The following is a 23,909-nucleotide window of genomic DNA, read 5'->3' on the forward strand; positions in this document are numbered from 1 at the left end:
GGTGAGGTGGCGGTGCCCAGCGTCTCCAGACACTGGAGACTGCAGGAAGCAGGAAGTGTGTAATCACTGGAAGGGCTGCCCAGCTGCCCACGTCGTCATGCACTTGTCAGTGTGCCACGCAGCCTGTGGCCGCGCGGGGCCAGACGTGACCCTCGCAGACAATACAGATGTCCTCGTTCTGGTGGGGAGGTTCCAGTGGGGTTGATGATAAAAGGAAAGAATGGGAGATGGCAGAACTGAACTCATTTTTCTTTAAAGTTAGAAACACAGCATCGAAGTGGCTGAGGTAAATTGTTTGAACGCCTCTGAGCTTCAGTTTCCTCATCCGTGAAACAGGAACAAGAAAAGGACCTGCTTCACAGGGTGTGGTGAAGGTTAAGCGGGGATGTTACAAAGCGCCCAGAGAGCCCTGCTCACAGGAAGCTTACTAAGACTGAGAAACTACGTTTTCCTAAAAGGACCCTTCGTTCTGGGCCACCCTTCCTTTTCCCCTTCCCAGGCACATCTCCTTGGAGCCTTGAGGGTGGATGTGGGGTGGGTCTGTCCCTTTGAGGCAAAGGTGCCCCTGGGGAAGTGACTTGTCCCTGAGACGGACAGTGAGTCAGCAGCTGGGGCCCTGGACCCTGCCTCCCTGTGGGTGAGTTTCTGCCTTCTGCTGGCCAGCCTGGGGCCCTGCCTCCCACCTTGCTGCAGTCTCTGCAGGAAACCCCGCCCGATTGTCCTAGGCAGCCTGGGCCTGGGGGTCCGGCTGTGTCCAGCTGAGGGTTTCTTCCTCTGGATGAGATAACTTCGGGAGATGCCTGTGGGGTGCAGGGGAAGGGTGGAGATTCTGAGCGAGCCCCCGGCCACCCCTCAATATCTGGTACACCGTTCTTAGAAAAGAGATCATTTAACCTCACAGCCTGCCTATACAGCCTTCTCCCTTCCTCCCTTCATAATACTCACAGGCTTTGATGATTTACTGGGGAGCTTGGGTATGACAAGCCTCATTAACCCCTTCAGCACTCTCCGTGTTGTGGGTAGGGAAGCTGGAAAACTGCCTTTGCCTGAGCAGGTTGATAGCCCCGACATAGAACCAGGGAAGGAGGAGGTTTTAGGAGGGATGAGGCACTAGCTCTAGATTTTTTTATTTTATTTATTTTTTATTTTTTACAGAGACAGAGAGTGAGTCGGAGAGAGGGATAGACAGGGACAGACAGACAGGAACGGAGAGAGATGAGAAACATCAATCATTAGTTTTTCATTGCGTGTTGCAACATTGATTGCTTTCCAATATGTGCCTTGACTGCAGGCCTTCAGCAGACCGAGTAATCCCTTGCTTGAGCCAGCGACCTTGGGTTCAAGCTGGTGAGCTTTTGCTCAAACCAGATGAGCCCGCGCTCGAGCTGGTGACCTTGGAGGTCTCGAACCTGGGTCCTCTGCATCCCAGTCCGACGCTCTATCCACTGCACCACCGCCTGGTCAGGCACTAGCTCTAGATTTTTATGTTTTAATTTTTTAATGGAGGTATAATAGACATAGGACATTATATTTGTTTCAGGTGTATAACAATGATTCGATATTTGTATACATTGTGAAATGTTCACCACAATAAGTCTAGTTAGCACCTGTCACCATACACAGTTACAAATTTCTTTGCTTGTAATGAACACTTTTAAGATGTAGTCTTTCTTCTCTCTGCATCCTTCCAATATGCAATACAATGTTGTTCACTATAGTTGTCATGCTGTGCATTATGCATCCCATGACATCTGCTTTGTGACTGGAAGAGTGTCCCCTTTGATCGCCTTCACCCAGTTTGCTAACCCCTATTCCTGGCCACCCCCCAACCTGTTCTCTGTGTCTGTGAGCTCGGGTTTTGTTTGTGATTTGATTCCACATATAAGTGAGTTTGTACAGTCTTTGTCTTTCTCTGTCCGACCTGTTTCACTTAACATAATGCCCTCAAGGTCCACTCATGTTGTTGAAAATAGCGAGATTTCCTTTTTTATGGCTGAATAATATTCCATCACATATACCACATATTCTTTATCCATTTGATGGACACAGGTTGTTTCCATGTCTTGCCTATTGCCAGTAATGCTGCAGTGAACACAGGGCTGCAGATATCTTTTAGAGGTAGTGTTTTTGTTTTATTTGGCACATGCCCAGAAGTGGAGTTGCTAGATCACGTGGCAATCATTCTAGTTTAGTCTTAGGGAAAAGCTTCTTTGTCAAACAGGTCTGAGTTGGAGTCTAGGCTCTCTTGTGGATTAGCTCAGTGAGCTTGAGGAACAAAGGTCCTTCTTCAAGCCCTGGTTTTCTCATCTGTTAAATGGGGATAAGAATGCCGAATGAATAATATTATCACAAGGGATGAATGGTTTAATTACATGCAAAGAAACTAGCAGAGGGCCTGGCACAAGGAAACTAGGATTATGGTCATTCCTGTGTTGCCACCTGGTAGGTGGCCTTGTGACAACAGTGACACAGAGTTCTCCTCACCTCACCCTTCACTGGAAACAGGAGCTCAGATCTGATGGTAAATCAGATGGGTCATGTTGGCATGAAAGCTGTAACACTTCATTCATCCAGTGAATATCTATGTACCGGGCACTGTTCAAACAGCTCGGGATGCAGCAGGGAGCAGGACAGTCCCTTCCCTCAGAGTGTTTGAATGGGCAGGGCTGGGCCTGAGGGGTGGGGGTAGGGATAAGGGTGCATCGAGGAAGAATATACCGTATTCCCCCATGTAAAAGGCACACCCTTTTTTGAAAAATTTGGGGTCTAAAAACTGGGTGCGTCTTATACAGTGGTTGTAGTTTTTTTTACTTGCATTTCCCGCTTTTTCTCACAGATGAGGAGTTGTATGAATTTTATGATGAATAAAACTTGAGTTCAATAACTTTATGTAATACATTTTTTTTCTTCAAATTTCGGGCCTCAAAATTAAGGTGCATCTTATACATGGGAGCGTCTCATACATGGGGAAATACGGTAATATAACCACATAGAGACGAGGGCTTTGGGGAAGACGGAAATAAAGTACACTGTTGAATGGTGTTTTACACAGGGGTGTCGGGAAGGCCTCTCTGAGGAGGTGACCTTTGAGCAGTATTTGGGTGAAAGGACGAAGTAGGGGGTGAGGACATTTGCCAGGAGAGTTTTCCAGCCATCGAGAACGGCAGGTTTGGAAGCCCTGAGGTAGGGACCCAGCCTGGCAGGTTCTAGAAAGGACTTGAGGAGCAATGCAGGTGGGGCGAAGACAGAGACAGCGCACAGAGGCCCAGAGCTGGGGCCCCACCTGGGACGGGGGAGCCTCTCTTCAGGCTGTGACTTCATGCATTTGTGCGTGTGTGTGCATGTGTGTGCGTGTGTGTAGGGGCATCTGGGAACAGCAGAACGCTGACCATGGTGTTCTGAGTATTTTTTTTAAATTAGGGTGATGGCCGGCAGCTGTCGCTCATTTCTTATTTATTTATTTTGCCCCTGGTCTTTCTAGTGCTATTTGCTGATGCCAGAGGCAACCTTGAGTTCTGAAAACACAGCCGGGCCCAGCTGTTCCCCTCGGGCCAGTGCTGGTTTAGGACCAGCTCACCAATGCCCAGGAAAAAGCAGGCAGCCAGGGCAGTGCCCACCACTCACCCTGGAGCCATTGTAAGGACCACAACACGGGGAGAAGAGAGTCACTTCAGGCCTCCGGTCAGACTCATTGTTTGACTAAGCTGATGGGTAGTCAAAATTCATTAATTTGGTGCTCAGTTGCGTCATCCCAAAGCAACAAGCATTTCCCAGGACCTGGTGGTGGGTAGGGTACAAACCCAGGGGGGTAGCCGTGGGTGTGGTTGCTGGCTCACAGCTTCTCCCGTGGGTTTTTACATAGTTTAAGTTATCACACTGCTATAATAAGGTGAACAAAAGATGTTCTCCTCTTGACAAACCATTGAGCTGAATGTCCAGTGTGCTGGGGTGAAGGAGGGTTTATTTATTTTTTAAAGATTTTATTTATTGATTTTAGAGAGAGGAAAGAGAGAGAGAAAGGTGGGAGAGAGGAGCAAGAAGCATCAACTCGTAGTTGCTTCTCATATGTGCCTTGACCAGGCAAGCCCAGGGTTTTGAACCAGCGACCTCAGCATTCCAGGTTGACGCTTTATCCACTGCGCCACCACAAGTCAGTCAGGAGGAGTTTTGACAATTGGATAAAGCAAGCACAAGCCATAAAGTGGATTAAAAAGTCAACTCTCCCCAACATTTCTCTCCCTGAGCTAAAACCACCCATTGCCTGCCCCCTGCCCCTGCTTCCCCAGGCAAGGCTGCTCCCCAAGCCTGTGCTGTTCTTTCATTTCTGCTGAGTCACTGGCGCTGGGCCGGCTAGCCAACCTCTGCCCTCCAAGGACCCCTTCTTGCTTATATCTCAGTGTCTTTGGAGTTTCAAAACTCAGATCCCAGTTTGGATTGCTACCCTCCCCCTCCACGTAAAACTTTGTGTTACAACCCTTGGCTTCCTGCATCTCTCTGTGGCATTCCAGCCTACTCCTTCCTCCTGTGCCCACCTCTCTCCCTGCCTCTCCCCGCTCGGACTCTGCTCCAGGATCTCCTCGTAAAGCCCCACGGTCTCTGCCGTCTCTGCGACTGTCATGGCCCCTGGTGGCCACTGTCTTCCAGCTGCAACCGCATGCTTCTCAAGCCCCACCTTTCTGGGGCCTCCTGGTGACCGCCTGTACCCCTCCCCCCCCCATGCTCAGCACCTCAGCTCCCTCCCCAGCTCTGATGAAGAAAGGTGACTTTGTGCCCCCCCCACCTGGCAGAGGAGGGCAGTGGAACACGCTGTGGGGTTTGGGGAAGTCTCCCAGTGCCGTGGTGGGTCAGCCCTGCGACAGACCTAGGCCAGGCAGGTGATGGCGGCTGTCAGGAGACCCAGCACTTCTGTGATGGGCAGGAGGGGGACGGGCAGTGACCAACACAGAGCCTGGGTCCATCCTGGGTACCCACGGAAAGTGTGGTGGAGTGGAGCAGGGTGGAGCGGTGTTTCCCTGACCTCATCCGCGTCCGCTTCCCTTTGTTTCTCCAGGTGCAGGGCTGCCCAGGGCTGTCTGGGGGCTGGCCTTTCTCTGTCCAGTTGCTCAGCCCGAGCCTGGGGGCAGGAAAGGTAGGACTGGATTGGCCCCTAAGAAGAGGGGCTTCTCCCAAAAACCTATTCTGGCCGAGGGTGTGTCCCAGGGGTTGGTTTCAAACTCCCCTTTTAAACTTTCTCCTTGAACTGGATGGTGACTCACCCAGAACAGTGATGTGATCACAGAAGCATGCATGGGACTGACAGCCAGGCCTGCGGGTCATGGGGCGTGGGGTCCTCTGGGGTGATCAGGAAAGACCTCAGAGGGTTGACCCTGATGACGGAGACCCACTGTGCGGTACAGAACAGAGCCGAGCCTGGAGGAGGGCGGTGGCTACTGAAGCAATACACCCAGTGGACGGGGGAGATGGCAGGTCCCTGACAACAGAGCCCAGCACCACGAAGGCGCGGTCCTGTTGTGTGGCCTGCCCTCCCAGTGCACTGAAGGGCAGAAGTGGAGGGCAGAATGTCTGCCTTCACCCTCATCCACCCCTTCAGAGCACAGAGGAGGAAACTGAGGCCCACCTGCTGAGGTGAGGGGCTAGGCTCCTATTGTCCAGCCACAGAGGTCCACAGCCAGGCCCTGCTACTAAGCTCCTGGGATCAAGGCTCTGCCTTCCCCCTCACCCATCAGGCACTGCCTGGGGGTGTGATGAACTTGAACTGCGAAAGCTGGTTGGGTGGGGTTTCCTGGTGGGGGTGGCGCTGAGATCACAGCAGGGGACAGCAATGGGACTCCTGGCCCATCTAATGGAAGCCTGGGGTGTTCTCAGTCCTCTGTCCTCTGGTCTTCTGTGTTCACCTGCCAGTCTTGCATTGTTTTCTCTGTCAGCCTCAATTCTCCCTCCTCACTGAGAATGGATGCTGGCAGCAGCCTGTGTTTTTCCTCCTCATCCATTGGGCTCCCAGTTGTGTGGTTTCGTAGTCACCACCTGCAGATTGAGGGAGCAGAGTGAAGAGCAAAGGAACCAGGGACGAAGCGCAGGGGACCCACAAACATTCATGAAGTGGCTTAGCATGTTCTGGCTCAGCACTGAGTTACAAATATGAGGGAGCATGGTCCCTGCCCTTAGCTCGTTGGTTAGTGGGAGAGACTAACAACTATACAACTTACTCAAGCTTATTTTTTTTAAGATAGCTTCTTTAAAAAAATAATTAAAAAATTGATTTTAGAGATAGAGGAAAGGGGAGAGAGAGAGAGAGAGAGAGAGACAGAAACAGTGATCTGTTCTTGTACATGCCCTGACTGGGGATTGAACTGGCAACCTTTGCATATTGGGACAACACAAACAGACCGAGCTAACCAGCCAAGGCATAACTCAACTATTAAAATGAATAGGCCTTGGCCCTGGCCGGTTGGCTCAGTGGTGGAGCGTCGGCCTGGCGTGCAGGAGTCCTGGGTTCGATTCCCGGCCAGGGCACACAGGAGAAGCGCCCATCTGCTTCTCCACCCCTCCCCCCCCTTCCTCTCTGTCTCTCTCTTCCCCTCCCGCAGCGAGGCTCCATTGGAGCAAAGATGGCCCGGGCGCTGGGGATGGCTCCTTGGCCTCTGCCCCAGGCGAAGCCCCGGAGGGGCAGAGCATCGCCCCCTGGTGGGCAGAGCGTTGCCCCTGGTGGGCGTGCCGGGTGGATCCCGGTCGGGCGCATGCGGGAGTCTGTCTGACTGTCTATCCCCGTTTCCAGCTTCGGAAAAATACAAAAAAAAAAAAAAAAAAAAAAAAAAAGAATAAGCCTGGCCTGTGGGGCAGCAGTGGATAGAGTGCTGATCTGACATGCTGAGGTCGCCGGTTCGAAACACTGTACTTGTTTGGTCAAGGCACATATGGGAGTTGATGCTTCCTGCTCCTCCCCCCCATCTTTCTCTCTCTCTCTCTCTCTCTCTCTCTCTCTCTCTCTCTCTCTCCCCTCTCTAAAATGAATGAATGAATGAATAAATAGATAAATAAACTAACAAAACCCTGGGCTTGCCTGGTCAAGGCACATACAACAAGCCCCCAATGAAAAGCTAGACTGAAGCAACTACTTCTTATACCCCCGCCACATCTGTAAAATCAATGAATAAAATATTAAATAAATAAAATAAAGAGAGTGGGGGTTAGTGTTCCCAATAGTGACATAAGCAATGTGTGGTGGTCAAGAATTGGTTCATCTCCCTTCTTTCTTTCTACTTTTCTTCTTTCTTCACCTCCTCTTTCCCTCCCGCTCTCCCTTTATCTCTTCCTGCCTTTAGTCTTTCCACAGGCTCAGATGTGTCTGTTGAGCACTGGACCTTAATTTCCAGGTGGAAGTACCAGGCAAGAAGCTAGAAATAACTACATCATTATTGCCACCTAGTCAATGTTTCTAAGATGACTTAAAATGTGTGTGTGTGTGTGTGTGTGTGTGAGAGAGAGAGAGAGAGAGAGAGCACATCTTATAAGTAACAGGTGAGAAAACCGAGGCACAGAGAGGTGAGGCACCTGTCTCAAGACCACACAGATAGAAAGCAGCAGAGTCCGGACTTGAACCCAGGCAGTCAGTCTCCGGGGTCTGTGATTTACTAGAAAACCTTTGCTGGAAACTCTTCCTAAGACAAATAAAATCCAAATTCTCATCACAGCATTCAAGTCCTCTGTGACCTGGTCCTTTTTTTGTGTGTTTTTAATTTTTTAATATTTATTTATTGATTTTAGAAAGGGGGGAAGGGAGAGAGAGAGAAAGAGAGAGAGAGAGAGAAACATCGATCTGTTCTTGTATGTTCCCTGACTGGGGATCGAACCCACAACCTTGCCATATTGGTTGATGCTTTAATCAACCGAGCTCTCCAGCCAGGGCCTGTTTTCCTTTTCTAGCCTCATCAGCTCCCAAGTGGCTTGTGTTCTAGCTGCTCCCGAACTTGTCTGTTGTGCCCTGCACTTGCACCCATGCACCTGTCTGTAAAGGCGAGCTCAGAGCTTAAGGCTTGGCCTTAGTGCCACCTCTTTTGGGATACCCTGGCCACTTGTTGGTCCTCTCACAGGGTCTGGTTTTGTGACAGCCCTGCTGGCAGCCTGCTGTGCATGGCCAGTGGCTCTGCTGAAAGCCTGGGATCCCAAGGGGTGAGGGACCAGCTTCCGCCTGGTGCTCCCTCTGGCACAGTGCTCTATCTGGATTTGACACTACCAACCTCCCTTCCTCCCACCCAGACCGGCAGGAAACCTGACGGTTGGAGAATCATTTGGGGGATCTGGAATGTTCTGTAGTCATCCCTTGAATGTTGACCCGCTGGGGACTCCCTGTTCATACAAGTAATATCCTGTCCATGGGGGTGTGCTCCTAGCGTCATGCTGAGTTGTAGGAAAACACCTGATTCAGCGTGTTCCAACCTAGAATACCACCCTCCCCTGCAAACCTCCCGTCATCTAACTGCTCATGGGGACACAGCAACTCTGGCGATGCTGGGAACAGAATTCAGGGTGTTCCGGTGTGCATGAGCATGTGGGCACACACAGGGAAGGGCGGAAGCGTTGCCAGGCAGGCAGCCTTCGTTCCTGCTAACGTCCCATTTCCTGTGGCTGGCGGGGTTCTCTCTCTCGGAGGGTGCAGGACCCTCTGCCCAGGTCCTGCCCGGGGAAGGGGGGTGTGTGTGTGCGCCCGCTGCCCCAGCTGGAGGCACTCAGGACAGCTAGCTCGGCCTCCGGCAGCCCTCCTCCACGCAGGGATGGCAGAGCCGTGTGGGAGCAGAGGGGAGGAATGTTCCAGGCCTGCTCAGATATTAAAGACATCTCAAGATAATGAGGCACAGGGAAGAATGAAGAGGCAGAAAAGCATCAAAATTAAAAAATACCTCCCTGTATGCTTGACCATCGGGCCCGGGCAGAGGCACTTGGCAGATAGAAAGCAGAGGGAATTTCTGGCTGCATCCGGGCTAGGGCTGGGGTGTCTCTGGTGTCGACGAGGGCACAGGAAATAATGCCACAGTGGCCTAGGGCTGTGTCCCTGATAAGGCGTGTCCTGGGTTTGTGGGTGATCATTCTCCCTGGTGTTCCCCTAAGACTAGGGATTTTGCCTCCAAATTCCATTTTGCTCTTAATATCCTGGAGTGGACAGACTCTACGGTTCTATCTAAAACTTTTGGTACCAGTTTATATAGCAACCCGGAGCTATTTCAGACTATTGATTATTCAGGTAGTGCTTTCTTCCCTTGTTCTTAAACTAACTTTTTAAAAAAAAAAATAATAAAACAACAACAAACTTTTATTTATTGACTTTGTGGGGGGAGGCAGAGAGAGAGAGAGAGAGAGAGAGAGAGAGAGAAACATTGATTTGTTGTTCCACTTATTTATGCATTCATAGGTTGACTCTTGTATGTGCCCTGACTGGAGATTGAACCCACAACTTTGGTGTATTAAGATGATGCTCTAACCAACCGAGCTAACCAGCCAGGGCTTAAACTAACTCTTTCTGAGCTTTCTTCTGGTTCCCTGAAATTTGGAGAACCAGCTAGCCATACCATTGATTATAGTTATCCTTGTTCTAGAAGATTAAGTATGTATATTGATATAAGATCGATATGCATTGAGTAAGAGGCATTTTGTCTGTGTTTTAAACTCAGATATTTGCATTTGGGGTCAAGCCACTTCCCTTCTCTAGGCTTTAAGAGTCTCTATAATGTGTCCTACTGGGATAGCTTGGTTGGTTAGAGCATTGGCCCTATACACAAAGTTTGCCAGTTTGATCCCTAGTCAGGGCATATACAGGAACAGACTGATGTTTCTGTCTGTCTGTCTTCTTTGCTCTCTGAAATCAATTTAAAAAAATCTCCATAATGTGTGGAAGAGATTTTTCTTTTTAGCCTTCCTGAGACAAGGGTGTGTGCTGAGGTGGAGTTAGAGAAGTAGTTCTTTAGGTGTTAAGTTCCTTAGAAGAATGAAATTATGCTGAGTTATGAATCTCTGGCAGACACACACAATCATATAATCATTTGCTATTGGTGGCACACCTGCTCACACCATGTTTCCCGGGGGTCACTCACACCTGCACACATGGTGAGTCACCGCATGGGAGAGAGGGAGTGGTGGGTAGGATGGGTATTTTCATTTTTCCCTCCCACCTACCACCCATGCACCAGTCATCTGACTTTCTGTCCCCAGTCCTTCAACTTGGAAGAGAAACTCGCAGACATCAGCCTTGTTCCTGTTTCTTGCCCTGAAAGCTCATCACCTCTTCCCACCACTTGATATGTGGTAAAGAGATAAGACATCAACCCAGGCCATGGCAAGGCCGAAAATGTCTTTCAGAAAAAGAACCCTCTGAGCTCTACTTGCCAAAGAAATCACAGATGGCTTAGGGCCAGGGCCATGGGTGCTTGAGAAATGGTAAATGTTGACTTTCATGTGTTTTCTTTGTAGTGTGCCACTCTTGGGATGTCTCGGGGTTTGAGGTTGATGTCAGCTGCCTCTGGAAGGGATGTTTGATGTTCTACCTGAGGATTCTGGTGGAGCCTTTTCATATAGGAAGTTTAGAATGGCTTTGAATTGGCATCTGTCTCCCCTGTAGGTTAATACGGGATGGGGACCCAATGCATCCTAGTTGTTGAGCGGAATGAAAAATAAACTCCATATAGTTGGGTCTTGGCCCCTGTCTTGACTAATGGGGTCTTGAACTACCAGAAGGGAAGATGGTGAGCGCCAAGGAGCATGTGTCGGGCTCCCCACTCAGCATGGGTGGTGGTCCTATAACCCCGGCTTGGGGTTCTGAGGTGCAGGAATTACAGCACATGGGAACATGAGGAAGGGTGCAGGGAGGCCCAGGGGCAGGCTGCTGGAGGACAGGCAGGAGGGCAGAGCTGAGGGGGACCAGCCATGGCTCTGGAAGCCCAGATCTAAGATAACACCGAGGGTCAGCTCTGCATGGGTCTTGGAAGTGGTTCCCGGAAAGGTCACGTCCAACCTCAAGTCAAAGAACAGGCCCTGGTGGCAAAAGACCTTGCTCTCATGCAAACTCAGAGGCTGGAAGACCATCTGGTGTGGGTGAGGGCGAAATGCATGGGGTCTGGAGGAGGAACGGAAGCCTGGGGCTGGGCTGGAGAGGCGGGGCTCTGAGCACCGGAGGGAAGACAGATGAAAAGCCTGGAAGCAACTGTGGGATTCCCTTAAACTTGAAACACACAAGAGAGCTGGCTCAGCTGCCACAAGTTCTGCCGTGTGAGGCGGCCTCTTCCCTGTCCAGGAGGGTCGGGCCCATGCGCAGCCAAGCATTTCTGACCTGGGAGGAGGCTTGGAGACCACATATTCACCTCCTCATTTTAGTGTTGGGAAACTGAGACTCAGAAAGGAAGTGAGCTTCCCAGCTCACCCTACTTATGACCCACAGCTGCTGATCCTCGGGATACTGTCCTTTCCACTCAACTGTTTGGTCTCCAAGGGGCCAGCCAATAGCAGCACCTCCCCAAGCAGGCCCTGACCCACTCTGCATCAGTACTCGGGCACTCCGGGCAAGGGCAAGGCCGTTGTCTGGAATCATGCCATTGGTATAAACAGGTGGCCACCTGGAGAGAGAGTCACTCCCATCTCCTAGTACAGAGACCTCCTGAAGATTCAATGTTTAAGTTAAAGGAATGAATGTCTAAGGGTGAAATTTTGGGCATCAGCCAGTTGTGAGGATGTTCTTTCTTTGGTCCTTCAAGCACCATGCCCAGTCCTGGGCTTTTGTATTGACGTTGGCATGAACCCTCATGCTAATTCAGGATAGCTTGTCTATGCAAATGTCGTGTCTGCCATGGCCACAACTGCACAGGCTGGGAAGCGGATCAGCTTGGCCACATCTTAGAGGGCAGAGAACAGGACACAGGACACAAGACAGACAGGAGGGGACGTGCCACAGAGGTCTGACACCTGAAAGGCAGCCTGGGGCTTGTGGGAGAACAGCAGAGGGTTTGGGAAGAACCTCTGATAAACCTGCTGACCACAGTCTCCTTGCGGTGGGCCCTGCAGGCCACTCTGCACAAACACACACGGGACACCAGACAGAGCTGACTCCCCCAGAGCCGACCTTATCATGGCCGCAGCACCAGGGCCGCTGAGAGCAGGTACCTGGAAGCACGGCCCGGGTCACATTCCTCTCATACGTGAAATAACACAATGGCCCTTTTAACTTCCTTATTAATTGACCATGCTGCAGAGAAAGCCGTCCATCACCCCGTCCGCCTGCACCCCTCCCTCTTAGGGCCTCGTTTATGGCACTAGTGAGGTTGAGCTCTTGCCTGGTTGACATGATGATGAACCTGTTAGCCTCCTTGCGTGCTCCCAAGCGGGGGCTGTGGCTGGCGCTGCTTCCTGTCCAGGGAGGACTCTGCTGTTTAGAGAAAATTCAAGCGGGCTGATGGGCTCCCTCGTTCCTGGTACAACTTGGGGAGTGATGTCAAATGGGGCTGGGAGGATGCTCTGGAATCCCAGCGGCCCCTTTCCCAGCCTCTCTCTCTAGATGTTCACAAGGTGGGTGGTACACTCTCTCCTGTGAAGAGAGACACCAGCCCCCTCAGAAGGGAACACCATGGCCCCAGTAGTGCCAACCAGGCCTCGGGGCAGTCTGGGGTCACCGCCAAGTGTCTGTGTGAGTGAGGGGAGGACGACTCTGAGTTCCGGTGCATCTGCGTGGCCGGCCCTGGGTCTGGAGTTGGGTAGACGGGTCCCTCTAGAGCAGCCCCAGGAGCTGAGTCAGCCTTGGTGTTTGCAGCAGGCAGCTCTGGTCCAGTCCCCTCTCAGGCCCTAAAGGAGCAGGAGCTCTGGGGGTGGGAAGATGAGGGGAAGATGGTGGGAATAGAGACTGGGGTGCTGGCTGGGAAAGCTCAGTCTGCAAGTGTGGGATCTGTGAGAGTTAGGGCCACGGCCCATTCATCCGCACATCTCTAGAGAGGTTCGGTAGAGCTGTGTGTGTTTTAATTGATTTGAGAGAGAGAGAGCGAGAGACAGACAGACAGACAGACATTGATCTGTTTCTGTATGTACCCTTACCGGGGATTGAACTGACAATCTCTGTACTATGGGACAACGATCCAACCAACCACGGCAGAGCAGGGAGAGGTTTATTGAGCACTCCCCAAAACAATTCACAATGTTTACTGAGCAGTACGGGGCTGACACTGTCTTGACTGCTTTGTATAAATTGTCTCTTTGTCTGCATAATATTCTGAAGGGTTCCCTGTCCCCTCCCGCTGGTGAGGTAATTGAAGTGCAGAGAAGTTGTGTAACTTGCCTGAAGTCACAAACTGGCAGACCTGGCTTCCAGCTCAAACTGTCTCTTTCCAGAGTTCCGGACTTTTAACACCTGACTGTGGGTCTCCTTTGCTTTGAATGAGTCTGTCCCTGATGCGGTGCTAGAGCAAATATTAGAAGGAACATTGTCATTTTAATGAGTTAAATGAGAACATGATGATCAGCGAGTATGTCATGAGCAAGGCAGAGTGCCAGGCCCAGGGAGACACGCTGCTTCCTGTTTGCGGAGTGTGCTGATAGCAGCTGCTGGCCCCTGTGGGCCCACCCTGCCAGCCTCCCTCCCTCTAGAGAGAGAGACAGCAAGGCCTCCCTTGCTGTCTGGTTACCAGTTGGGTTTGGCCAAGGGGAAGCTCTGGTAGAAGATCAGTAGGTGACACACTGGGGATTTGTTCCTGCAGTTTCCTGGAAGACCTGTTAATGGAAAGTCACCATTCTACCCGACCAGTCCTGTTTGACTTTCTTCTAGGATCTAGTGATAATGCTTCCTGTCCCACCTTTAGTCCTAGGGGAGTGACAGGTGTCCTATTACCAGTGCAGAGGTATAGCCCCACCTCTTCTGATTCCTCTCTAACCTGTCCACACCTTTGCAAACAGATCCTTATTTTAAATTAACTTTTTAAAATTTATTGATTTTTAGAGAGAGAGAGAGAGAGATTGATTTGTTCTACATATTTATGCAGTCAATGATTGACTCTTGTATGTGTCCTGGTGAGGGTCTGGACCCACAATCTTGGTGAGTCGGATGATACTCTAACCAACTGAGCCACCTGGCCAGGGCTAGACTCTTTATTATTTATTTTGATTTTTGATTTTTTTTTTTGAGAGAGAGAGACAGGAAGGGAGAGAGATGAGAAGCATCAATTCATAGTTGAGACACCTTTGTTGTTTGTTGACTATTTCTCATGCATATCTTGACCAGGGAGCTCCAGCTGAGCCAGTGACCCCTTGCTCAAGTCAGAGACCTTGGGTTCAAGCCAAAGACTTTTGGACTTAAGCCAGTGACCATGGGGTCATGTCTACTGTGAAGAATAGGTGCTTTGGGGGTGTGGTGACACTGAAAGGTGGTCCAGGTAAGATTAGGAAGGGCCTGCGAGCTCTAGGCAACCATGAAAGATTTGGGAGTAGGAGGGCAGAATGGTCAGATCTATGTGTTGAAAAACCACCTGTGGTGATAGGTGTTGGGAAAGGGGCTTGGAAGTTTAGGTTGCCATTTGAGAAATGCTGCTGTAATTGAGGCTACAGATGACAAAAAACCTGGGTGAGGGTTGTGGTGGTGAGGACGGCGAGGAGAGGCTCCAGGGGAGAGACACGTGGGAAGTGGAACAGATAACACCCTGTGACCTCCCTTGGGAAGTGCGCACAGGTGAAGTCAAGGGGATGGATGACTGGCAGCCAGCTGGGGTGGCTTTTAAGGGAGACAGGGAACACCAGGGAAGGAGCCAGTTTGGGGAAGGAAGTAGTTGCTTTCAGGCTGGTCAAGCTATGCTTGAAGTGTCTGTGGGCTGGTCCCTGAGCAGGAGCTGGATGAGGGCGGGGTGTGGTTCTGGGTCCCATCAGAAGAAGGGTGAGGGTTACCACCCAGGAGAGATCAGGCTGAGAGGACAGCAGCTGAAAATGGAGCCTTCACTACCCCACCCTGGGGTCAGAGAGAGATGAGTCCAGGTGGTGGTCATGGACACTCAGAGAAGAACAAATGATTAGCCCAGAGTATGAGAACACAGGAAGTTTCATTTATGTCCCCTGCCCTCCAAGACTGAAACTGGGTCATTTTTATGTAAGTCATCATGGTGGTCAAGGAAAACATCGCTTTGCCCCATTGAGTTCTGATATTTGGGGCCGATGGGGAGAGGTGTTAAGCCAGGGCTAGGAGCTGATAAAGACGTCCCAGGGTCCCCGGTGGGCCTTGAATGACAGCAGGTGTAATAACCACGTGTCTTCAGATGCTGGGTGGCCATGTTCCTGCACACTGCCAGGCGGGCACAGGGGACCTGGGCTGACATGCCAGGGGAGTGGGACATCTGGGCCCTCTTGGGGTCCTGTCAGTCATTAGTGACTTCAGGACCTTCATTTCTGCACCTCAGCAGTCTCGAGTGTCAACAGCTCCTGACTCTGTGAGCTTCTTGGGAGGCTGAAGCTGACAGTGCTAAAAATACTCTACATTACGGAGAAAGAACAGTTTGTAACTCAGGGAAATGAAGTCTGTGTCCCTTTGTAAGTCATAATTTATCAGAGACGAGCAGTCTGGAGAGCTCATCCATCCTGATGCCACACTATGGTCGGAGGAAGTTGAGGTGCAGAGCAGACAGAACAGGGACCCAGCCCCCCCAGAGCTGGCTCAGAGCGTCTCAGCCACTCCGGTGGTGGCACTGCGTCCAAGCCCCCTTCCTTTCCCAGGTGGCCCTGGGGAAGTGTCAGTTGGTCCCCAGTGAGCAGAGGTGCGGAAGAGCCTGTGCAGAGTATGTGGGTCACAGGCCTTCCTCTCAAAGGTCCTGGTCTGAGCCCTGAACTCCAGTGATTAGAGCAGAGTTTGATGTCACCCCCCCAAAAAAAAGTTCACGTTGCATAGAAGACCCCCACACCCATGAGTTATTTCTAAAGCAAAAAGGGAATCATGTCACCCCCTGCTTGCAGCCTTCCCATGGCTTCCCTCTGCCCCTCGATAATCCACGCTGCGTGGCAGACCCTGCAAGGGCCCCTGTGACCCGACGTGGCCCTCCCCACCCCCATCGCTTTCTCTCTTGACCTCTTTCTCTCTGTGCCCACCACTCTGGCTCCAGTAGGAACTGTACCCTCTGATTGGAGTATCCTCCGTGAGGTCATTCTGTCGGGCCCAGCTCTGAGGTCCCCGCCTCCGAGTCCTTTCCCAAGAAGTCTAGCTGAAGCCCCCTGTACTTGCCCAGTGACATCTTTTCTTTCATATTCATGGTTTATTCCCTTCATAGTTCTTGTCACTCTCTGTACTTTTCTCAGATATTTATTTCTGTGTCCATTATCTGGCTCAGGTCACTAGGATGTAAGTGCCATGGTGTTCCCGGACGGGGGACCGGGCCCTTTGAGTCTGTTGAAGGCTGGCATGGAGTGTGTGGGTTCTTGATTTCGTGCAGAAAAAATTTCACAACACGAGTCCAGGTAATTTGAACAGTAAGTTTATTTTTATTTAAAAATTCTTTTTAAAATTTTTATTTATTGATTCTAGCGAGAGAGGAAGGAAGAAAGAGGAGCAGGAACATTGATCTGCTCTGGTGTGTGCCCTGACCGGGGACTGAAGCAGCAACCTCTGTGCTTTGGGAGGAGGTTCAAACCAACTGAGCCATCCAGCCAGGGCTATTTAAAAATTAAAAAAAAAATTTTTTAAATTTATTTTAGAGAGAGAAGGAAGGAGGGAAAAAGAGAGAAAGGGACAGGAACATCACTGCTCCTGCATGTGTCCTGACTAGGGATCGAACCAGCAACCTCTGTACCTAGGACAAAGCTCTTACCAACCAAGCCACCCAGCCAGGGCTGAGGAGTGTTTATCAAAGCGGGGAACAGTGAAACAAGGAAGGGCCTAGAATAGAAGGAGCAACAGGAGCGCCTAGGCAGGGCTGCTCTGGCTCACCGGTAACCTTACAGGAAAGAAAGGAGCCTACGCTGGGGGGGTCAGAGGAAAGGGGGCCTGGGAGACAGGGTTAGGGGTTCGCCCAGCACGAGATGCTGCCGCCCATTGCTCCGCCGGTTGCAAGGCTCCTGAGGACCTTCGGAGTTGAGGAGAGGCGCACCTGGCGGGGGCTGGGGAGGGGGAGACCAGAGGGAAGGGGATGGTACAGCACAGGTGCATGCTCCCAGGAGGGAAAGTGTCCTGGGTCCTTTGTTTTGAGTGTTTTTACAGACTGGGAATTTAGGAGAGCGTTTCAATAGAATATTCATCGCATTTTCCAGGTGTTCCCCCCAAGGAACACCTGGAAAATCTCCACTGATTGGCCAGCCCCAGGGCAAGGGGGCCACCAGCCCCCTGCAGCTGTCCCTGGGATTGCCCACCTGGACCTGGAGAGAAAACACAATGGAGGCCTAGATGTTATCTGTAGGGAGGTGACCCTCTGTCTCTGGCTTAAACCCCGGAAGCCCTTGGCCAGTTCCCCCAGCCACCTGTCTCAGTTTCCTTATTCTAATCATTAACGAATTTTCCTAGTTTCTTACTGCCCTGTCTCCTGAGGACAGGGACTGTCTTTTTCACTCCTGTGCCCCAGTGCCCAACACGGAGCCTCGATCACAGGTGCTCAGCAAAGACTGGTTGACTAGTGGGTGCCCAAGCTGTGACGCTGATTGTGCCATGAGCCGGGGTGTCATGGAGAACAAGAGCGCTGTGGTTGCCAAGGGCACAACAGGGGAGTGTGGCCCACTCTCCAGAAAGCTTTGGGGAGAGGGAGGCTGGGTGGTTAAAGGCAAAGCTTTGGCCCCAGGTAGATGTGAGCCCAGATCTTAGATCCATCTTTTGCAAGAATTTCTTAAGTCTGTTCACTTGGTTTGTTTTGAAATTTGTAATCGCGGTGAAGCACACACAACATTTATTTATCTTTTCGACCATTTTAAGTGCACAGCTCAGTGGTGCTAAGTGCGTTCACACTGTGAAGTACCTGGCACGCAGCTGTGCAACGCATTTCCAGAAATTTTCATCTTGCAAAACCGAAACTCGGCACCCATTAAACAATAACTCCCCATTTCCTGCCCCCCCTCCCCTGGCCACCACAGCTACTTTCTGTTTCTGTGAATTTGACTAACCTGTATAAATGGGATCCTACAGTGTTCATCATTTTGTGACTGGCTTATTTCACCTCGCACCTAAGGTCCTCAAAGTTGCTCCATGATGGAACATGTGTCAAAGTTTCCTTTTTTTTTTTTAAGTCTTTATTTATTTATTTATTTCAGAGACAGAAAGTGAGTCAGAGTGAGGGATAGACAGGGACAGACAGACAGGAACGGAGAGAGATGAGAAGCATCAATCATTAGTTTTCCATTGCGCTTGCAACACCTTAGTTGTTCATTAATTGCTTTCTCATATGTGCCTTGACCACGGGTCTTCAGCAGACCGAGTAACCCCTTGTTGGACCCAGCGACCTTGGGTTCAAGCTGGTAGACTTTTGCTCAAACCAGATGAGCCCACGCTCAAGCTGGCGACCTTGAGGTCTCGAACCTGGGTCCTCTGCATCCCAGTCCGATGCTCTATCCACTGCGCCACCGCCTGGTCAGGCAAAGTTTCCTTTTTATGGTTGAATAACATGCGATTATCTGTATAGACCACGTTGCGTTTATCCACTCATCTGTTGGTGGACACTTGGGTTGCTTTTATCTTTTGACTATTGTGACTAGTGTTGCTATGAACATGGGTGTGCAAATACCTCTTCGAGACTCTACTTTCAGCTTTTTGGGGGTGCGTTCTCAGCAGTGGGATTGCTGGCTTACGCGGAGACTTTATTTTTAGTGTGTTGAGGAGCCCGTGCTGCTTTCTGTAATGGTTGCGCCATGTCACATTCCCGCAAATGATACCCGAGGGTTCCAGCTTCTTTACATCCTTGCCAACAGCTGTTTTGTTATTTGTTTGTTTTGAAGAGTAGCCATCCTCATGGGTGTGAGGTGGTATCTCTTCATGGCTTCTGTTAACATAAGAAATGTCCAAACCTGTAAGAATTTTCATGAGTTTATTTGAGCCAAACTGATGACAATTGCTAGGAAGCAAAAATCTCAATGGATTGAGAGAAAATGCTCCAGAGAAGGGCTGTTTTGCCCCTTATTTTGTGCATTACAATCAAAGGAGAAGGCTTTAGGGGGTGACATGAAATCCACTGGTGACAGATTAGGGAGGTGGCAGAAAGCAAAGCAGGGAGATCTCCGGGATTGGATACAAAGTGCACAGAGAAGAGACACATACTTCTTTTACATTTGTGGGTACAGGATAGTTAACAGCTAACAATTAACATGACAATAATAACAATGGGGGATCTGTGATCCCTGCCCTGATACAGTGGTGGTGCTTTGAGAGGTCCAGGAAAAAGGAAATTACTTTGATATCCGAAGGTATGTTATCAGGTATGTTATTGTAGAAGAAAAAAAAAAAAGACAATATACAGGTTCAGTGAAGGTAATGGTTGACCTTTGTTAGGGAAGAGACCAACCAGCCTGTGACGTGACTACCTGCCATGACTCACTTTTAGTGAGAGTTTTCATGGCAGACCACCCTATGCAGTTACTTTAGGCCTTCGAGTTTGTAGGGCCTCCATGTGGGCCTCCCCAGAGCTTCAGTATGCGGCCCCTTTTGCATTCGCACTTTGATTGGCTTTGCCCTCGTATCAGTGATGTGGAGACGCTTACCTAACATACCCATCTTGCGGGGAGGCTAGGAGGCTCAGAGGTGAGAAATGTATACAACATTCTTATGTAAGTGCTCAGTGAAGGTCATTGATGACTTATTTTTTTTCTAATTTATTCTAAAGAATCAGCCCAGAGCCCAGGTCCTGAGGAGGCCTGCATGAAGGACCATGAAGCTGGGTCTTTCTGTGGGATGCTAGAAACCCCCTCTACAGCACTGCTCCCTGCAGCCTGGGGGTGTGGGACCTCTAAATGAGGCAGAAGCTCTGTGTGTGTGTGTGTGTGTGTGTGTGTGTGTGTGTGTTAAGGGGAGCAGACAGATGGGCCCGCATGTCCCTGGGTTCTCATTGCTCCAGGAGCACCAGCCACCACCTGTCCTCCGCAGCAGTTTCTTTCTTTGTCACAAAAGAGGCCACCCTGGGAAGAGGTGAGAGTCCCAGTAATGACTGTAAATAGCTCTGAAACCTGTGCTGAAAGCTTCAGTTCTGTGCCGGGGCCTCTGGCTCTGCTCCTGCTCACAGGTTTACTGCCTGCCCGGGGCCAGGCTCTCCTTGCCAGAGCCCACAACCAGCCCTAAAAGCCCCTTTGAAGTGAAGCAACCACTTTTAAGTGTAATCAGCTCCAGAGATAACCCCAGACTCCCTGCCCCCAGCCCAGGAATGTCTCCTGCCCTGCCCCCCTGCCCCTCCGGGAGGGGTCCCTGCTCCCAGGTTCAGGCATGATCTCTTTCTGTTTGTGGTGGTTGTGCTGTTTGCTTTGTGTTTATCTTCTGTGAAAATGAGGGATTGAGGAGGATTAGTATGTTCCCAGTGGTAAGATGCTGAGTGGGATAACACAACAGTCCCACAGGTTGTTAAGGAGAAGCTTTGCAGGAAACTCAGCCGGAGCAGAAGAGACCGAGACCGGCCAACAGGCAAGGACAGGGAAGTGGTTTGCACACTGTGGGCCTTTGGGCAGTGCAGGGAGCTAGGGAGCAGGTGTAAGGGAGCCTGGGGGTGACCCGCTCACCTAAGCACTTCCCCTGCTGCGTGGTGGGCAGGACGCTCTTCCTGAGCTGAGCCTGGGTTGGTCAGGAAAGCCAAGTCCACGAGGTCACTGCGTTGACCCCCTGGACCTCGATGGCCGATTGCCTAAGTTCGAGGTAAGGAGTGGGGGCCAGCGCTAGGACCTCAGGCAGACGACTGCCAGTCTCTTCTCTGCCTTGCCGCGACTGGATGACTGTCAGTGTCTTCACTGTCTCCGTCTGTGCTGGATGGAGCGTTAGCACCAGCCGGCAGGGGTGTTGTAAGGAATAACTATGATGAGCTGTGTGAAGTGCCTGCCCTATCTCATGAGCTCAGAAAGCATTTTCTTCTTTAATGGTAGAATCAGGGCCTTGTGGCTGTGTCACCGGAGAGCCTTGCGAAGGCTGAATGATACTGTATGGACACACCACGTGCGGCTCATCCATTCATCTGCTGGCGGCGTGTTCGGCTCAGATTCGGATTCCGATCTGACGGGCCATTACCCTCTGGATGTTGAGGACCATTTTAGCATCTTAGACACCCATTATGAAGATGTTCTCACCCCTGAGAACGCTGCTGTCTCACCAGAGCAGCCCCTTAAAGGATTCAGCTACAAACCTGTCCTGCTTTGATAAGGCATTTCAAAATAAATAAATAAGAACAATGGATTTTGAGAGGTCTCCCCAAGGAGCAGCCATCCACATCCAGAGGTTCTGAGAGCCAGCCTGAGGTGGGCTCCCCCTGCAAGGGGCTCAGGGTTGGAAGTTGGGGAAGCCCCTGGGGACTGGGATCCCAGAAAGCAGGGCTTGGCCTAAGAGGGGTAGAGCCCCGAGACCTGTGCTGTGTCTGAGTCACCTGCTGTCCCCATTCTGTGCCTGTCCCTTGTCTCAGGTGTTCAGTCTTGATGCCTGCTTCTGATTGGCCCCTTGAGGGACCCCAGGAAGGTGCTATGGTTGCAGATGGAGAAGCCCATGAACATGCAGGTTTATGCAGATGCCGCACGCCTGGATGGGCGGCGTTGGCCCCCTTGTGGTACACAGACCCTGGCCCCACAGTCCTCTTCCCAGTGGCCTCCCTGCTGTGAGGCCAAGGTGTTCTGGAGCCTCTGTTTCCTGGGGCCTCCGTTCTGAGTCAGAACACACAGGATGCATTTCAACAGGAAACGGTTTGTTAAGTTTCAGGTGGAGTTCTCGGTTTTCTCTTCCACCCCTGACGCTCCCAGAGAATTTAACTGAGGCCACGGGTTTTCTTTGCTTTTCCTTTTTTTCTTTTTAAGTGAGAGGAGGGGAGATAGAGAGACAGACTCCCACAATGCACCCAAACTGTGATCCACCTGGCAGCCCCCCCCTATGGTTGACACGGGACCCAACTGAGCACTCGGGGCTGACGCTTGAACCTATCGAGCCACTGCCTGTGGGAGGGGAAGAGAGAGGGAAGGGGGACAGGGAGGGGGAGAGAAGCAGATGGTGGTTGCTTTTTCTTGTGTGCCTGGACCAGGGATTGAACCCGGGACGTCCATACGCCAGGCTGACACTCTCTCCACTGAGCCAACCAGCCAGGGCCACGAGCACCTTTTCCCAAAGGCGAAAACTTCTGGAGAAGTAGCTTGACATCTCCTTGCCTTTCTTAGTGGAGCTGCCTTCCCCAGGATGAGGGGTCTGAGGGGCAGAGACCCTCCATCCCCTTATTCCCCATCACATTTGGGGGTAGAAGGGAGATACTGAGTGAGAATATGGGGTGTCAGCTGTGGGGAGGTATTTGGGGCCATGGAGGCCAGTCAAGCCCAGGAGCCTGTGAGTTGACCTCTAGTGCTGCCCACCATGAATGGGCAAGAATGTGAGTCTCTGCTCCCTCCTGTATGAGGTGGCAGCACTGACCTTGGTCTTGTAGGACTGTGGAGACAATCAAATGAGAAAGGAGAAGAGAAAGTGCTTGACAAGGCAGAAAACGCCCTCCTGGTGGTAGGTTTTATTTTTACTTCTGAGGACTGGGTGGTGGGGAGAAAGGGAATGTTGATATTTGGGGAGAGGCTGGTGGGAGAGAAAGGCACAGTACAAGAGTGTTTGGGAAGTGATGGCAAAGAGATGTGTGGAATTTTAGGTCCTGAGGAGACGGTGGGAGGGGAAGAAGGTGCCAAGCCTGGTAAAGGAAACGGTAGCAGCTACCGCAGTGGAGTGAGGGATTGTGTGTGAGTATGGCGTCTGTGTGGTGTGTGTGGTATATAGATATATAGTATGTGTGGTATGTGTGGTTGTGTGTGAGTGGGTGTGTGTGGTGGCTGCATGGTATATGTGGTGTGATGTTTGTGTTGTGTGTGTGTTGTAGGTGTGTGATTTTGTGTGTATGGTATATATATGAGGTGTATGTGGTGTGATGTGTGTGGTATGTGGGTGTGATGTATGTGGTTTGTATGGTGTGGTGTGTGTGTGATGTGTGTGGTTTGTGTAGTGTGTGAGTGTGTGTGTGTGTGTGGTATGGTGTGTGTGGTGCATGGTGTGTGATGTGTGGTGTGTAGTGTGTGATGTGTTCTCTTCAGCCCCTTTCCCTTGGCTCCGCCTCTGCCTCAGACTGCCTTTGGCAGCTGCTCCTGGGCACCGTGGTTCGGGCCTGCCACCTGGTGGCTGAGGGTGGCAGGGTGGCCAGATGTCTCACTGTGGTTTGGTTTGGGCACATCTTCCAGGGTTGGTCCCTGTGCCCACTCTCCTCACCTCGTTGCTGCACCTCCTGCTCCCCCTCCTCCTCCCTCTGCACCCGAGGCCCCGGTTTCTCCCTGGGTTTTCAAGCGCAAATGAGGGTGACCCTCCAGAGCGCCCTGGGTCTGCTCCTGAGCGTGGTGTGAGGATGAAATGGATGACACCAAGGGGCTATCGAAGGACTTGGTGGATTGTGGGGCCTTTGTGAGTGACAGGATCAGTGTGACACCAGCATGCAGCCCTCCTCTCCCCAGTGGCCCATTGTGGACCAGACCCTCCCGCCAGGTCCCAGGGAGTGTCCGTCCCTGCCGGGACTTTGGTGCGGTGACTGGTGCTGGTGGGGCATCGCTGGGCTTAGGTAGTTCTACTCCATGCAATTCACAGCTGCTTTAGTGCTCCTGGTAAGGATTTTAAAAACAGACGAGGAGGCTAACAAAACCACATTGTATAGATTTGCTCAACAATCAAAGCAGCATCGTGACTAGTGCCAGCGTGCGGTATGGGTGTTGTCTGGCTTTAACTACTGATCCTTCTTCTCAAAGAG

The 23,909-nt window shown here is 51.2% G+C and overlaps 1 protein-coding gene across 1 annotated transcript in view; it reads right to left on the reverse strand.

Annotated features, from left to right (window-relative positions):
- Positions 1-23,909, reverse strand: part of LOC136322611 (pre-mRNA-splicing factor SLU7-like) — a 62,734-nt gene that overhangs the window by 23,410 nt on the left and 15,415 nt on the right. Inside the window, 1 exon segment of the mRNA XM_066254536.1 lies at positions 23,381-23,442. Coding sequence (XP_066110633.1) covers positions 23,381-23,442 — 62 coding nt within the window.

The sequence above is a fragment of the Saccopteryx bilineata genome, chromosome 2, assembly GCF_036850765.1.
Source record: "Saccopteryx bilineata isolate mSacBil1 chromosome 2, mSacBil1_pri_phased_curated, whole genome shotgun sequence".
NCBI lineage: Eukaryota > Metazoa > Chordata > Mammalia > Chiroptera > Emballonuridae > Saccopteryx > Saccopteryx bilineata.